Source organism: Cyrtonyx montezumae, unplaced genomic scaffold (genome assembly GCF_038088225.1).
Source record: "Cyrtonyx montezumae isolate F1298 unplaced genomic scaffold, pur_monq_1.0 scaffold_1, whole genome shotgun sequence".
Classification (NCBI taxonomy): domain Eukaryota; kingdom Metazoa; phylum Chordata; class Aves; order Galliformes; family Odontophoridae; genus Cyrtonyx; species Cyrtonyx montezumae.
In genome coordinates, this window is record NW_027071825.1 from 27,728,334 (window position 1) to 27,746,759 (window position 18,426).

Genomic DNA, 18,426 nt, shown 5'->3' on the forward strand with positions numbered 1-18,426 from the left:
ATATTCCAAATGTGTGTTTTCTCACCAACTAAAATGGTACTTCCCACTTCCTGTGTTTTGTGCTTGCTTTTATAAGCACCTGCTAATGAACTATTAACATTAGGTTTAAGTTTCCTTCTGTCACATACTTACCCATTAAGAAATGCAAAGGATTTTCACTGTACTTCTTCACCACTGTTCCCATAAAAAATTTGCTTCCAAACAAATCAGGAGACATAAAAGTGCCATACTTTGCCATACCAATCTCATATGGACTGAATTCCACCCAGTCTGCAAAATAAGAAATTTGCACTGTAATTGCACTTTGAATAGAAAAAGAGCATGTTCACACATAAGTGGCTGAGGCTCCCAAACAAGGAAAGAAATATGAATTAAATGGGTTCTGAAACATTTACATTGTGCAGAGTTGAAATTTTTGTTTGCAAATGAAGAACAGCCTTGTGTCACAAGCAAAGGAGGAAGTCTCACTTTCATTCCCTCTCATCACAACAAAATTTGGAGGAGAAATATAAGGTTGGAAAATCAAAAGTAATAAAACAGCAATCACAAACAAGAGAAACAAAACAACATCTGGTTTTCATCCCATGGGCGTGATTCCTCGTTACATAAAGTGCCAATATGGGTCTTAGTTCCAGGTTTCTTTTCGTTCACTGTGATCATACAAAATGTGCTATCCAAATTGTGACAAAGGCAATGGAGGAATTATTCAGCACTGCAAGAAGGACTGATATTGTGAAAGGTTGTCAAAAAGGTTGTCAAAAATGCAGAGGCATTAAGATTACACAAAAAACGGTTTCCATTTAAATGCAACAAGAAAAGTCAAAGCTGAGAGGCTCTCGAGAAGGTTATTAGTACCAAACTATCTTAATATATTTTTTAACGTATGCACCAGCTTTGTGAGTAGAGAGTTCATTCAAACATGAAATATTCGAATGTATTTTCCGATCTCAGAAGAAATTTTCAGAAGTAATTTACATTCTACTGCGTATGTCTTTTTAGAAAATGTATTTTAGTTGGTTTTGAACTATTGTTCTTGTACAAGTGGAATTGCTTCTATCAGAATTGGCTTCATCTTCAAGCAAAAGTGAACACAAATAACATACATTTTCACTATTTTGCTCATCTATTTTATCTTCCAGACTTTTAGTAGTGATCAACTTGGTTGCTTCTATTAACTACAGATTAGAAATAACCCTGAAACAGAAAGTCAAAAGAAAGAGCTTTCAGAAATCCCCACAGGTCACAGGATGCTATTCACTCATCCAGGTATTCAGTGTTTCTGTTGAAACAGTAAGAGGAAAGCTAACCACTTGTCCCAGAATGGAAGGATTTAATCATGACTGCTGTGAGATTCATTCTGTGGGGCAATGCTTAACTATGTGAGTCAAATGCAACATCCTACTTTACAAATAAACCACCCACAAATAAATTTTAACAGTTATTAGAACAGAAGGAAACTCCTTTAAAGATCCAGTCCAGGAACTCAAAGCAATTTGCCTTTAATGTCACCAACGGGCTTTGGCAGATACGTATTTTAGAATCATCCAGATAGTGAAACAATTTAGAATTCGAATTAACTTTAATCTGTGGTAGTCTGCTTTCAGTTTTCTATTTGCACTAATGATGATGACTTCTGAAAACATACCCTGCCCACAGAAACAAGGCATCTGTCTTAAAATAAAGGACTCCTGCCATTCCTGAAGCTCCTTGAGACAGTGGCCATTCAAATCAGTGTCCCAAGAGACAAGCCTCACACTGACAGAGAGTGAGACTGCAACATTATACCATGAGAAACACTTAACTGTTTCTAGGCGTTTCCATCCCAGCCAAGAGGATTAGTTCCTCATCTGCAGCTTATTCCTAAACGTACTTATGTCAGAAGTCACTCCAGTCCTCTTTAACAGTGGATATCAGTATCTTTTATCATTAAGGAAGCTATCTTAACAGAAAAAATAGTAATAAAAAGTAATTTAATTACTGCAGCTCTGGGTATGGCCAGCACTGCCAAGGTCAGGAATACTGGGAAAGCATGCAGAGCCTGGGGTGTGAGAGCAATTAGCAGCTGCAGGAAACCTTGCACCATCACTCCTGAAAGGAATGTTATCTGATGTAATTAATGCACTTCAACTTTGAAACAACATGAAAGATCTCACCTATATCTATAATCTAGTAAATGGGAAAGCATAAATATTTTAGTTCAAAGCCTGCTCAGTTCTAAAAGGAGAAAGAAATCTTAGAATAGAAACAATAATCAAGACAATCCTCTATGATGACAAGGATGATAGCCTCAAAAAAGGAAAAAAAAAAAAGATCCACTGACAGAGGTAGTACTTTTTCTAATCCAATTAGTAAGGCTGGAGAAATCAACCAGCATTCAGCTGCTTCTGGACTTGCTTTGAGAAGGCTGATCTTAATAAAAGACCATTTTATTTTCAGAAACAGTAAAGAAGGAAATACGAGTATTCAACATCCCTTCTCCAAAGCTGCATCATTGATTGACTGTGCCCACCTACTCCCCCAACCAATCAAGCACACACTTAAGGATGAGATTGCTGATCTTGTTAGCAGATTCTACTGTCAGATTCCCAGAAGCCACTGAGCACAAACATGCCTGTTTCCTCATCATCTTTCAAAATAGTCAGAACTGTGCTCATAATGCTTTGCTTTGGTACATTCTTTACCATAGGTTTTTTTTCTTGTTTTAAAAGAAAACACCTTGTAGTTGGTTCATAGCATTGTACATTTTGTTAAACTCAAAAGAATGTTAAGAAGTCAGGTTCTTACCTAGTCCATGCCACAAGAAAAATAAAATGAAGTCACTGAGGCAACTGTAGTCAATAAAAGGTAGTCAATGATGCAATTATTCTCAGAAGTTAAAAAATAATCAAACATGCACTTCTCTTTCTTTTTCAGAAACAATTCCACAGAGAGATTGAAAACATACCAGCAAACATAAGCTCTGAGACATCTGGTTTGACATGGAGACATGTGAAGAGTGGAAGAGCACACTGCGCTTCATTGACTTTCTCTTTCATGTTACTCAGAGTGGTGTCCATTCTCTGTGAAAAGAAGGTTAAGGCCAAAGAGATTGTGTGACAGCCTCCTGATACTTCAGAGACTACAAGTTTCTCTCAAAAATGGACAAAATTTACTTCCAATAGAACAGAAGAACTTGTAAAAGGAAGCAATTTGCTTGAATGCCTTTTATCTGCACAACTCAAGAAGGAAGGAAGGAGTGAAGAGTTGATAGAAAGATGATACAAGCATGAGTTATATAAGGGCTGCTCTGAAAGCAATGCTTCCTATGTTATGATGTTGGCCCACCATGTCAGAGGCAGATGTTACTGGGATGGCAGCAGAGGGGCAGTCTGACAGAATGGTGCCTGACATGGAAATGTGTATCAAACAAAGGACCGGAATTGAATTCCTCCATGAAGAGAAAAATTTCACCTACTGACATTCACTTGATGCCTGTGAACATTTATGGAGACCAAACAGTGGATGGGAGCACAGTGAAGTGGAGGTGACAGAGATGAGAAAGACAAGTCATGTTCCAGACAGCCATGCAGATTTTTACCACTGTAGCACACAGGCATCATTTCACCACTGGTGAAAATGCACAAACAATGGTGGTGACGTACTGAAAAAGGGTGCATTGTAGCTGAGAATTTGCTCTATCAAACAATGGTATTCTGCTCTTTCTATCTATTGTAGATTCCCTGGAATTAAACAGGAGGTATTACTTTCACTGCAATCTATGTAAAATCCAAGATAATCTGACCACAAAGGAAACTGTAGTGTTGGTCAATGCAGGTTCTTCCCCTCAGCTACTTTAAAATGATAAAGGAAAAACCTTATCTTATTCATTACGGCCATTAATGATCATATAATGTTTTTCAGCCTGTGCTGTTCCTAGAAATACAGGAAAGACATTCACTAGGAAAAGCAAATGGACTAGTAAGAGGATAATTAAGGGTATGTATCTCTGCCAGACAGTATTCTGGAGACAGTAATCAAAGAAAGAATGAAAACAGTTGTAGCACAAATAGGACTAAAACTTGTTACCTGCAAAAAAAACCAAGAGCTTTATACTCTTTATTCACTGACAGTGTCAGGTTCAGATTTCAGCTAAACATCTGTGCATTTGTTTAACTCCTTAATATGCAGGGACTTCTAACCAGCCTCACAGGATGATCAACATTCTTTTGTTGCATTGCCTGTTTTTTCGGTATTTTAGTGTTTAAAAACTACCACATATACTTAACGAAACTAACATGTGCTTAAAACAAGTCTATGAATCTATTAACACATTTCAATCTTATGATAAGATCAAATTCAAATTCTGCTTACTTGACTCATTTCAACTTGAAGTCTGTGCCTGATTCAGTCAAATAGTATTTGTCAATAATAAAATACGACAGAATGAAACACCACTATTGTCTCATTTCTCAGAAAAGCAATTAGTATTAGAGATTCAGATTTGGTCTTCCATATTGAAAATAATATTTCGTTAAGTAAATGCTACTTCTGTCATAGCTGAAAATGTGTAAAGATGCTGCAACATTGCATAAATGTTTGTTGAAAATGCTTGAGCAGCAACTTCTATGGATGATCTACAATACTAAGAGCATGCTGCACTTATCCAGCAGATGAGTTCATTTTCGTTGCACATGAATGGATGCCTTCCTACCTCTTAATGTGAGAACCATTCCAAAACACACCGCAGAGCACAGAAGACATTTTGCAAGCTTCTTGCTCAGTATCTCTTCACATATCACTTTAAATATTCCCATTGCTACATATGCTTTCACTACGTTACCAAGATAATTTAAATAAACAAACAAACAAAAAACAGGAAGAGATGTAACTAACAACAGTTGTACAGTTTTAATATTCATTAAAAAAATGCACTTACATTATGAATAAGTGTTTCACCTATTAGCATCCCAAAGATATCTGTGAAGGTGACTGGCTGCCCTGAGCTTTTTTTATTCCACAGTGCCTCAATGTAGCGTTTGACTTTCTGAGGAGTGAGCAGCAGAAGTGGGTTGTGACTGACAGAGTTCATCAATTCCTGATTAATCTCCTTTGGTCCTTTTTCTGGAAAATCCGGGTGTGAATATAAAGTTGACATGTACCTGCAATGGAAAACAGGCTCTGTAAGCCTTGTTCACTTGCTGATTACTTTACTTGCTGTAAATTACAGTACTTTGTAATTTCTTTTTTTTTTCTTTTCTCAAAGTACAGAAAGCTACAAACTTCATTACAAGTGGAAACATACAAGCAAGTACTCAACAAACACTTCCCTTCTATTTACGATGTAAATTCACAATGTGCCTATCATTTACCTTCTTAAGAGATACTGGACAGAACTGTGGAAGGCTGAAAAACAGAAGGACTGGATATTCTATAAGCATACACAGATTCAAAAAGTCCTAAAATATACCAGTATATACTAGCATAGTTTCCAGGACGTAGATGTTTTCATAATAGGACGAAGCATAATAACTACAACCTGAGAGGGGGTTTAACTGGGATTTAGTAAAGGCTTATGGGGCAAACTGTAATTCTGTCATTGAGTAATTCTGGAAACTGAGGTTTTGTTTACTCTAAACAAAGTTTAGATTCACATGTAGAAACTCCAGTTTTCACTCGGTTGGCTTAAGTAAAACTATGGTTGAAGACTCCAGATATGCCATCCTAACCTGCTAGAGGCTCCTTTCACTATTATTCAATTAGCATGCTCAGGCATACATACCATCTGTACGCATAATTCTGCACAGCAGTTCCACACACACTGTGTAATCTTGGCCCTGAGGTCACTACTCTGCAATCTGGTTGATGGCATGATGAACTTCGTCACATGCAAGATGTAAGAACTTGATTCATTAAGCCCTTGTGCAGACTCTAAAGCTCAGCATACACGTCAGCCCGTGGGTGGAACAAATATAGCAGCAAGCTTCCATCCAAGCAGAGAAAGGAAAACGCAGGATGAAGAATTCAGCACAAGGTTGAAGCAAGAAGACAGATGAAACAGTGCACTGCTTCCAAGTTCAGCACGCATTTGAGTAAACAAGCAAAAACATGACTCTCCCTCCAGGAAAGGGATATTCCACCCTTCAAAAAAATATAGAAAGAAAAGAGCATTATTCCCAACTACTAGAATGCAAGGAAAAAAAGAACAGGAAGAGTGTTAAAGTGTCAATTTATTAATTCATCTAGCAAGGAAATTCTGAATAGGTAACACAACAAATACAGCAAAAGCAAGTTTGTTTAAATACAACTGTTTACAAATTTGATTCTGACTAAATCAGTTCAGATAATCTTGCTATTTTAATACACGTTCTATAGGATTATATTAGGTGACCTATGTATTCACACCTGGGTTTTCTAGAGAAAGGACCACATGTTCAGCTGACATATTTTCAGAACAAGGACTGTGTATTACTTCCTACTGACAAGCTTTCATAGAATTACAGAATAACCAAGGTTGGAAAAGACCTACAAGATCATCCAGTCCAACCATCCACCGATCACCAATAGTTCTCTCTAAACCATGCTCCTCAACACAATATCTAAATGTATCCTGAACATCTCCAGTGTCGGTGACTCCACTGCCTCCCTGCACAGCCCATTCCAGTGCCTGACCACTCACTTGGATCAATATTTCCTAACATTCAGTATGAATTTCCCCTGGTGCCACTTACAGCCATCCTCTCTCATCCTATCACCAGTTACAGAAGAGAAGAGGCTGATCTCCAGCTCACTACAATCTCCCTTCAGGTAGTTATAGAGAGCAATAAGGTCTCCTCTGAGCCTCCTCTTCTCCATACTGAACAATCCCAGCTCCCTCAGCCGCTCCTCATAAGGCCTGTGCTCCAGACCCCTCACCAGCTTTGTTGCCCTTCTCTGGACACGCTTCAAGGCCTCCATGTCTTCCTTGAGGGGCGAGGCGACCAAAACTGAACTCAGTATTTGAGGTACCAGTGCTGAGTACAGGGAAACACTATGCCACATAATTCAACTGCTCCTCAGTCAAGACCATCCATTTTTGATGCAAATTGGAAAAAGTAGATCCAGATCATTTATCATTTAACAAAGAGTGGCAATCTGCCACACCAACCAAAAAATACAGCAGAAACATGTTCCAGGGTACTAACCTCTTACAGTTAAATATGAATCAGAAATTCGTAATTTTTAGTTCAGAGATTGTTCTGGCATTTAAAAAAAATCCAGCATTCAGAAACTCTCCATATATTATGGGAGTGGGGATCAACCTTCACCCCAAAGATGAAAATAATTGAAAAAAAATAATGAGGAATAGAACAGATCATTATCTGTTTTAAATAGCAACTCTAAGGAAACACTCTTAGAACATATAACCAAAATTCATGTACTTCCTTAGAGTTTGACCAGTGTGTAAAACTCATCTCAGGCACATTCCCCAATCATGAATATTTCACTACTCCAAAAATAGCAATTTTCCCTCAGTCTTAAATAAACCAGACATTCATATAATCCTGTGATTTAGACTGAGAGGAAGAAACCTTGAGGCCTCTAGTCCAGGGTTCTGCTCAATGCAAAGCCAGCTAAAAAGTCATATCAAGTTGCTCAGGGCTTTGTTCAGTCAAGCCCTGCTTCCATTGCAAGCATCCACTGAGTCAGGCATCCTATCCAGCCCAGTCAAGTAATGATGGAGCAATCCATTACAGTGCTTGACCATTCTCACTGCAAAAGAATTTTCCTAATAGCTAACCAAATTACTCTTGCCATAACTTATGGCCATTATTCCCTTTTCTGTGCATCTCCAAAGAGCCTATTTTCTTTACTTATTAAGTTGTTGAAGTTAGCAGAAAGATCTCCCCATAGCACTACTTTCGCCTTCTCTTCTCAAGGCCAAAGAAGTCTATCCATCTCACCTTTCCACATACTTCACTCCCCTAATTGCCTAGGCAGTACTCCGATGGAATACATTCAAACTGTGACCATCTTTCTTGTACTTGGTAACCCTAAACTGGTTCAGATTCAGCTCCAGTATTTAAAGTGGTACAAAGAAAAAGAACCAGTTACATTGAAAGCATTTGTTGTAACATTTGGGATACTTCCTTGAGAAGTTCAGAATTTTCTTTAGATACAACATCCTCTACTGAAAACTGACTAACTGACATTAAAATACAGTTTTTAAAGTTAGACAATGAAAACTGCAATTTCCACTTAACAAAGAAAACACAGCGCTAAGGAGGGCAAGCAGTTAAGAAATTTGGCTTGTATTTGCCAACTGTCTTTGGCTGATGCAAATTACACAGCTTTTCAAACTGTTACATCATTTCATTTAAGAAATGTGAAAACAAATAGCTTCAACATTTGTAATGAATGTAATTTGGGTGACTTTTATACAAGCCAAGGATTCATAACAGTGGTCAGGGAGAATAGCAACCCTCTTATTCAGAAGACTGATCAAAGCAGATGTAACACCAGGTTTCAAATTACTCTGCTGCCTACATAGCCCTGAGCCCATAACACCCAGAGAGTGCCTTTCACAGTGACATCACACTGATTTTCTCCTGTTACTGGCATGAAGTATTCACTGACTCAGAAGGACATTACAGCTACCTGATGAGGGCATTCTCAAGTTGAGACATCTTGGAAGATCTTTTCTACCTTGATTGACCTATTCTTTAAAATAAAGAAATAAATAAATCTGATACAATGCAATCAGTATCACCTGCAGCATGGCAAACTGTATTCTTTCCTAAAAGGTGAGGTGCATCTGCTCAAATTACCTTATGCTAAGAAATGATTCCCAGTCAGGACCTGGACATCACCAGTAAACCCACTATGAAGAAGACTAGTGAGGTTAAAAATGAAGCAGAAGACCTTTCAGTGACTTTAAGAATTGCTGGGAAGTGTAATCCACTTGGGGTTGAATGAGTCTTCATCTTCAAACTTAATTCATTCAATCAGAAAAGGAAAACAAAACAGAAAATGCTTGGGTTTGTATCAACAGCTTGATATTTTTTTGTTCATCTATCAAGATGATAAAATCAGTTTCACAGCCCTAATACACACAGCATTAACAGAAATGTGGGCGTATTTGTGTAGTGTCACTTTTCATATGTTCCTGCTAGCAAAGCTCCTAGGATGACCACCGAGAGACCAAGCTGACTTCATCCTTCCAGGCATTCTGGAACGTCAGCTCTCATGAAAAATTGTTCTCAAAGTTCCTGAAGAAAAAAGAAAAAGAAAAATCCCTTACCAAGTAGACCCAGAGAGACCAGCGATATAAGTTGCACAGTCTAAAACTCCTGATTCATAAAGCGCTTTCATGACTCCAGCAAATCCAACCATGGCACGAAATCCACCTCCTGAACCCAACACTGCTATCACTGGTACCTGCAGAGGTTAAAAGAATAGTCTGTCATCACATCAGCTATGTTACAGACTTAAGTAGTAAGTAAATGCTATTCATTCATCACTGGCCAAACTTAGTAACCTTGTGCAATTAATCAAGTCACCACGCAGTGAGCCTCACAGCAGATACAAGGCCTACATTTTTCCTCATCCGTGCATAACAAGTTCTAACAGGACAACCTGAAGGTACTTTGCAGTTTCTTAGTGGCACATGTGCAAGAGAATGGAAAATAATTTAATAAAGCACTCTGAGATACAACCTTTAAATAGGATCAGTACCATGAATGCACCATGAGGTTAACTGTCCACCTTAGCATTACCGGGCCCAGGAGTGATGTACAGTGTCTGTCTATCATTTACTCATTCCTTTTTGCTTAACCAAGAACTGGACAGCAGAAGTACTACAGCATGGGACCACAAGCAAGAGCAACCAGGAACCAACCAGCAGCACAAGATTCAAGGTTCTGCCAAGGTGAAAATCTCATGCAAGGATTGACTTCCTTTCAGCTTCCTATTTACCTGGTAACCAAGGGATCACTGGTAACCAGAAGTGTGAATGAAATGGAAGAGAAATAGCTCAGGCTGATCTTGCCACACTCATATGATATCACCAGGAGACTCTTGATTGTGAAGCCTTGACAATGAAAATGGTCCACTGGGAAAATAAATAAACCTCTTCACCAATAGAGTGAGGAGTATCTTCTTGAAGAAACTTTCATCAGGATGAAACCAAAAACTTACTTTTGGGGAGCTTCTGGGTCAAGAACAGAGATGTTGGGGCATTGTGATTTGGACTGGCTAAACAATTGGATCAAGTGGGTAAGGCTTTCTCTAAAATAAACCAACAGAAGTCTCCTAATCTGGCTGTGATCCTTATATAGCACGAAGGGCAACTCTGAGCCAAACCATCAAAGAAGTCTGAAGACTTTACTGGTGATAACGACCTGCTGCAAATGCTAGAGGGACTGACTAGTGGTAATGCTGTACTGCAACTGCTGCTCCAACAGTAAAGAACCAGGGACAAAGGTGGACACCGGGAACTGCCTGGGCTGCAGGCACCGTGAGGTGCCTGAGTTCAGGACCAGGACAACGCTGCAGAGATGAACACCAGAGGCAGGACTCTGCAGTATGCTGATCTTGTCAAATACTTCTGTTATGACCCTTCTTTGCATCCTGCCAACTGAAATAATGCACAGAATTTTTAGTCACTAGTACAGACTCACGATACAATCAGTACATCTACAGACTGCATGAATAAACCAAGGCAGGTCTTGGCAACAGCAAGCTGCTGGATCCACAATATCCTGTTACTCAGAACACTAATTGCCCAATATCTTAATAATTAAAATTTATTTGAAGAAGCCTCCACTTTCAGCAAGACTTCTTAATAAAAATATGCTCTAAATTTCTTTAGATTGTTGTTTCTGATTTTATATAAACCAGGAAATAAACCAAACAAAAAAGGCAATAAATGTAGTTATTCAGTAACTTCTTAGTCACAAAGCCACAGAAATTTTTGAAGCAATCCAAAGACCAGCTCTAATCCAAATGACATCTAAGTGACAGAGACAAAGGCAAGAAGAGTTACTAATAAAAACCAGAATACAAACAATAATATTTTGGCTAGGAGATTAAAACCACATTTGATAATAATAATAATAATAAAAAAAAAGGTACTGCTACGTAGTATTAAGACACTGCTCTCAAATTTACAACAACCTTACAAAAGCTACCAGTGAGAAAAGGAGAATTTACAGGCATCTGTACACATGATTAGCTACTACGAGATAGCAAACCGAGCAAAAGCAGACTCAGTTACAACTCAGAATGTACCTACTGGAGTCTCATATTATTCCAGCCCTGACGTGACATTCCTTTCTACTGCACAGCTTTCCACAGTGAGCACGCCTGCTATTGGTATCAAGAATTTCAGACTAAGCAAGAGTCCCACCTTGCTCCCACTTTCAGAAATCTAGAATATTCCACCATTCAGTGTGATTAGACAACTACTTGGCTGTTGCTAAGTGTAAAAATGTTACACAGCTGCATAGAAAGTCTGTATCTGATCAAACTGGTAATAAGTAAAAAATTTCACTGAAACTCAAGATGCCAATGGATGGGATGAGTTATTAGCAGAACCACATGACTACTGAGTTTGGTTTCTTTCTGTAGACTCCACACTCCAAGCAGTGAAACTTACGCACAGAACAAAACTGTATAGCCCCATGGAAATGATCACACATAGTGACCAGTAAGTTGAGAAATTTCCTGAGGCCTACTTTCTGCAAAAACTACTTATAAAGATGATCAAGTAATCTGGTTGCATCAAGAATAAGTGTTAAGCTTTAGTAATATAAACCACAGGTATTTATTGGCATCGGCATCCATCATGCACACATCCAGAGATAGCTATCTACACAAAAAATGACAAAGCAAAGGTAAAGACTTAGGACATGCCTTGTTTTGTTAAGCCAACACCTCAATAATGGAGCAGTAGCTTTGAACAGAAGAGCCACATTACTAATCACAAATTTAATAACCTAAGTTAGGCTTTGAAAGCTCTTTACAAACACTACCTAATTAATCTACACAGACAAATCCCAACAGGATGAAGAGGGTGGTTTGCAGGTGCAAGGCTGGAAAAAAGTATGCGAGAATACCTCCAAAGCACCACTATTCAACAAATCTATTCATCAGCAAAGCAGCAAGAGCACAAGGGAAAATCTGAGCTTCCTTCAGAATGCAGAGAAGTCTGCATGTAGGATCAACATTCACGTCAAGAAGAGTTACTAGCATCTGACTGCAAATGTTTATGTATACTTAATCCACAGACATACTAAGAATTGGAGATTCCTATACTGGGGAAGGATGGGTGTTCAGAGAAGTATATGTACATATAAGAATCACAGTTTTCACTTGTCGATATGAAAGCAGAACATGAAGAACTGAATTTACTACTTTATTTCCAGAAATGCACTGGAAGAGCTCTAGAGCAGAGGGCAGTAGCTGAAGCAAGGCTCCCACAGTAAGGAACTTCTTCAAGTAATGAAGAAACAACCAGAGAGATGCATCTACTGCACATCTACATCCATTTGTTTTGGCCAATCTAATACTAACTGACATGGAGACATAAGCAAGGTGATGAAAGTACAAGTCTTTTCCTGCTGTGAAGAAGAAGGTATAGAGCTTTTTTACTACTGCCAAGTAAGTAGGTTTGTTAAAGCAGCACGTCAGATGCCATTCAGTTTCTAGCAGATTTAAGGGTAAGAAATGGATAAAATCTGAAATCACATGTACAGCCATCCTACAAGTTCTGTTCTAGAACAAATAGGGCAGAGGCAGGGTCAAAGTAGCTGCAGACAAGAGGGCAAAGGGAAAAGAAGAAGCCATCTCACCACTGAGAAAGAACAGAGGAGACCAAGGCATGCATACACCTCCATGCACCGGGGCTGCTGCTAAGCACCCTGCTCATTTGAGGGACTCTATTCAAGCAGATTAGCAACCTAGACCAAGGGACTCACAAGACTGTCAGTGAGTCAATGGCAACATTGCGAGCTGAATTCAAGAGCCCTGGTTACAAAAGCCTACTCATCTCATCTCTGGCCATACTGTCACACCTACTTAGAATCACAGAATGGCTTGGGTTGAAGGGACCTTAAAGACCACTGAGCTCCAAACCCCCTGTTGTGGGAAGGGTTGTCACTCACCAGATCTGACTGCCCAGGCCCCATCCAACCTGGTCTTCTTCACTACTTCAAAAAGGTTGCATACTTCTCTGAACAAGTAAAATGCCTGGGTTTCTTATTGTTAGGAAAAAAAAAAAAAAAAGCTAGTTCTGAAAAAAAAAATTATATCTTCCAAACAAACTCCAGTGAACAGGATCTTGCAATTTTGATAAAGAGTTTCATCAACATACTTGCACTGCTCCTAGGAACCAAGCAGCACTGTGACACGTGGACAGGCTCAGTGCAGAACAATTCCACTTCAGTTACCAGGCACCTCATTTCAACAAGTGCTGGCTACTTCATCTCTTTAACTGGTCAAGAAAATGAAAAAGATTTGGGAAAGATACAATATCAGAAAAGCAAACTCTAAAAATGACCATCTCAATTGTATTTTTCAGTAACCTGGTTAAAAAAAAGATTAAAAAAAAAAAGCTAAAATATTAAATCCGGTTTTGAGAATGAATGCTGCAGATGTTCTCATTCATCTGCACTGGAAACAGTGCACTAAACCTGGACAAAAACATCCAAAGAGTAAAAATACTTGCTGTGGGGTTCACAGATGATTACTAAAAACTGCTCTGAAAATTTTGTCTCATAGAATCATATACCTCCTCTAAAATAAGTAATAACAGAGAGGTATGAGAAATCTCATCTTCTGTGTTTCCAGAATCTGTTCAAAAGTAACTAAGGAAACTTGGAAGTGCACAATTATCTTCCATGCAGGGAGGTATAATTATTTCAGAGCGTTCAAGTCTCCTAGAATCCCTGCAAAGCACACACTGCCACAGACAGACGAAGAAACTCAAGTGAATTCTGAAGAAGTGACTTGTTTAAAACCATAGGCAACTAAGAATAATCGTGTATCTTGATCTCTGAAGCCATGTGAAGACTTCAAACATGGTATAAATCCTCCTGCTATCTGACATTTCTAGCACTAAAAGGAGAAATAACAAGCTATAAGGATACAACTGTATTTTAATTTGAACAAAAAGGATTTTTCACTGCTGGAAGCAGATAAATAATTTGACATACCAGCTTAGAAATGCACACTTGGCAAATTAAAACGGGGGTGACAGCATTATCTCAGTCCTTCTAGGGCTGATAAGTCCACAAATATTCTCTGGTCTTGGTAGATGCAGCTTAACTGATGAACTTTGAGACAGTGAAGGATACCAAGGAAAGATGATGATAAAAAAAATATGAAAGCTTAGCCAGCTTTTCCAGTAATGAGATTTACTCATGCACATATGCCATCTGCACAGAACTGATACTTCAGGCACTAAGATCTGCTCCAGTTTTACCTGGACCTTGGCAGAACATCTTTGCATCTTTTCTGACAAATATACGTCTGCTATAGAAAACCACACCAATGTCATCCACAGCTATGTATCCTGGTAAGATTTGTATGTATGAACAGTAAAATAATTGCACTGCATTAAGAAAAAAAAACACCCTGAAAATATTCTTACACAACATGTATTGTATATATTACTACAAATAAAATAAATACATAAAAATAAAATAAATAAAATAAACACTATCATATTTTCATCTTACTCAGAAAAATCACGCCATGCACGTTTTACTTAGTAAGATCAAGTTCAAAGATTTACATCAATAATATGGTCACTCCCTACTCAAAACTCCACAGAAATTTAGAAGAAAATTCTGTGTTGGCTCAGGTTCCTGCGAAATAGTCACATTCTGCTTATACTAAAAAGCACAAAAGGAATCAGTATTTTAAAGCCAGATAAGTTCACCAGTTTTGTTCATTGCTATCCCAAGACTGGGAGCAAAAAAGGAGAGGGATCAAGAAGGGAAGAAAGAAGAGTAACTGAACCTGTACTGAGTGTATTAACTCAAAATAAAACACTGTAGTACAAAATCACAGAAAGGAGTGGTAAGGTTCAGCACATATCATATCTTCCACATGACCCAAATCATTATCAATCCATCTTGCTCTGCCCAGTTCACTTTTCTGCTGGGCTCACTAGCACAGAACACTAGTGAGCTGATGAAAGCTGCAGCTTCAGATACTCCCTAAGAATTAAAACTTCATAAGCCCAGTTCTACAAAACAGGCTACAGTAGAAGAAAGAAGCAATTTATAAACCAACTCTAACATTAAAACCTCTCTTCTTCTGCCTGGTCCTTTAGACATAGGCAGAAGGCCATAGAGCAAAAAGCCATCTTAAGAAACAAAATACACTGATAAGTCTACTTCTTTGCCCAATTCTAACTCAGACATTGCTTTCCAAAAAACAAAGAACCAGTTTAGAACTTAATTTTTTGTTTTATTTTAAGGTGCCAGTGTAGATAAAAAGCCCCGTACTCAACACTGTACTCACCTCGAGTTTCATTTCAATACAGAAAGGACACTGAGGTGCTGGAGCAGGTCCAAAGAAGGGCAACAAGGCTGGGGAAGGGCTTGGAGACTATGCCCTATGAGGAGAGACTGAAGGAACTGGGGCTGTTCAGTCTGGGGAAGAGGAGGCTGAGGGGAGACCTTATTGCTCTCTACAAGTACCTGAAAGATGACTGCAGTGAGAGCAGGGTTGGTCTCTTCTCACTGGTGACAGGACGAGGGGAAAAGGACTCAAGTTGCACCAGGGGAAGTTCAGGTTGGATATAAGAAAAACTTATTTACAGAAAGGGTTGTTAAGCACTGGAATAGGCTCTGGAGGGAGGTGGTTGAGTCACCATCCCTGAATGCATTTAAAATGTTTGGATGTGGTGCTCAGGGACATGATTTAGCAGTGGGTTGTTAGGGTTAGCATGGTTTGGTTGCAGTTGGACTTAATGAACTTAAGGTCTTTTTCAACCTGAGCAATTCTATGATTGATTCTGTGATTGCTACCTGTCATTCTACTTAATGTGTCACACTTCTTCAACCTGAGACACAAATGCAGGACTCCACAAGGGAGTTCAAACTTACGTCACGGGAAGTGGTCAAGTTCTTGCTGTTTTCCTCTCCTAGGAAGGACTTCATATTGTGCATGATATTGTCTTTTCGCTGCTGCCGGAATTTCTTCTCCTCATCACACAAAGCCATGCTGAATCGAAGGTCAGTTGAAGAGCTGTTTTCAAGACAGACAGGAATTAGTGAAAGCCCTATTCAAAATAGAACTTTAAAAACCACCTATGCGATCAAAATAAATTAAAACAGAATAAAACTATATTAATGCAACAATTGCATAATGTGATTCAACACAGTGAAGCACAAAACAATGACAAACTGTGTCAGAGAGATACGTATTTCATATAGCAATCCTAACATAAAAGAAACAAAATATGCAGCTCCTAGTCTCAAAAAGTAAAATTAATATATTAAATGATGAAATGACTACAAATTTTTAGCCTAGAAGTTTGAATTCTCTATTTATCCACCAAAAACAACGAAAAAAGGTTCACATGTGCTACTGTATATTCTTAAGGGGAGGTGAGGGCAATTCTGACACCATACCTATTCAGTCTTGCTATCAAAAGCTGTATGGATCTCAGCAGAGATTGCACTGACTGGAGATAAGAAAAACAAAGCCTCTTTCTCCAGCTATTTTCCTGCCCCATGTGATCAGGAGCAAACACAGGGCTGTGAAAGGATCTCAATGCCATATTTAAATAAGAGCCACAGCTCCAGCTCCCACTTCTCATTTGAGATTAACAAGGCAGGAACCGAGTCAGCATGTCACCCCACGGGTCTAAATTCAGCACTGCCAGTTTTCAGAGCCTGACAGACGTTTTCTCCCTTTAGAAAAAGGTCTTCAGAAAAAGTCTCACTATTGCCAGCCCAGAAGTTACCCCCTGCTTAAGATCAATTTTGTGAATGTGATAACTAAGCTCAGCAGGGTCCCTCTCAAACACAGGTGTGCAAGTGAGTGACAGGTACTTGCACAGGAGTGACCTGTTACAGCACTGTCTCTGCCAGGTAGCAGTGAGGACAGGCATACAGATTCTTCCTGGTAACTGCCTCAATAAAATTCCCATTTTTTTGAAAAAAGGACTGCTCACAAGCAATGTTCCATGAAAATATACAATATCATGAACTGCAGAACCCCACAGAACCCCAAATCCATGTGGCCATCAGTACGTAGCAGAGTAGAACTCAACTAGATCCTTCTGCTTTACTACTTTAGTATCTACTGCCAATGCGACAGCCAGACACAGCCAGGCATCTTACAGTCATTTAAAGTCTGAGATATGAAATACTCATAATTAAGAGCTCTGGGTGTTATAGGGGTGGTCTCAAACATCACCCACAAATCTATCTCTACTAGCATCGAATTATGAACAAAAATTACACCTGGGGGCTGTCTGTCAGCCTCCAGAGTCGTACATAGAGCTCTACATTTAGTTACAGAGCTCAGTGCTGTTATTTATAGCTATAGCAAGAAAAAAAAAAGACTCCCTAAATGGCTTGTCCTCAGTAATTCATTTCTAGACTTAAAAGACATTTTTCTGATTATGATTCAAGGTGATTTTTTGTCTTTCAAAGGCTGAGAAAGAGGAAGAAAGATAGTGAAAGAAAGTAGATTAAAAAATAAAAAAAGCAAGTATCTGCTCAGCTTTATAAGAAATCTTGCCCTGAGATCTTCCATTTTGACCTCAATACTACACTCAGGTACACCTCAGGGCAGCTCTGTATTGAGTATACACATATACTAAAAGCTACCAGGAGATGCAAAGTCACTACAGGAGCTAAAATAACAAGGGTAAAAGCTGAAGCTGATGTCTAAGAGTTCATGAGGGAGAGCCCTTGAAAAGGAAAGCACTTAACACAAGCCAAGATGTGAATGTCAAGTACAATAGCCTTGATCCTGCCAACATTTGGAAAAACTATTCAGAAAAGTAATGCTGTTCAAGTTGATAAGACAACTGCTGTGAGGAAATAACCCACAATTTTCAAGTTTGATTTTTTTAGTCCTTGGTATTTCAATGTTAAAACTAAGAATTTTTGTACTCAATATGGCACAATTAAAAAAAAATGTAACAAATGGAATAAAATAAAAAAGGCCTTAGTTGCTAGTAATTTTCTTTTTACTTATTTATTTCTGAGTTTTGATAGGTGATACTTACCACACTTCAAGAGACAACTCCAAAGTCATTTCTGTAACCTACACAAGAGAGTTTTAAACTCAATTACAACACTTTCAGCAAAAAGAGGAAAAAAAAAAGACAACACACAGACAGCTGACTAATGTTACAAGCTTTTTAAAGTCACTTCACTGAAAACAGAAGGAATTGCTAAAATGCGTTAGTGAGTTTATTTTTAGCATAGCCTTTTTTAAAGCATA

At 38.6% G+C, this 18,426-nt stretch overlaps 1 protein-coding gene across 3 annotated transcripts in view; it reads right to left on the reverse strand.

The window, feature by feature from the left end:
* The window catches only part of PLA2G4A (phospholipase A2 group IVA), a 59,223-nt gene that overhangs the window by 15,779 nt on the left and 25,018 nt on the right, over nucleotides 1–18,426 (reverse strand). For all 3 annotated transcript variants that reach the window (XM_065745503.1, XM_065745492.1, XM_065745511.1), the window contains 6 exons: nucleotides 18,209–18,246; nucleotides 16,071–16,212; nucleotides 9,257–9,393; nucleotides 4,916–5,138; nucleotides 2,945–3,059; nucleotides 133–270 (listed from right to left, as the gene is read on the reverse strand). In XM_065745503.1, the coding sequence (XP_065601575.1) occupies nucleotides 133–270; nucleotides 2,945–3,059; nucleotides 4,916–5,138; nucleotides 9,257–9,393; nucleotides 16,071–16,212; nucleotides 18,209–18,246 (793 nt within the window). The remainder of the gene's footprint in view (nucleotides 1–132; nucleotides 271–2,944; nucleotides 3,060–4,915; nucleotides 5,139–9,256; nucleotides 9,394–16,070; nucleotides 16,213–18,208; nucleotides 18,247–18,426) is intronic.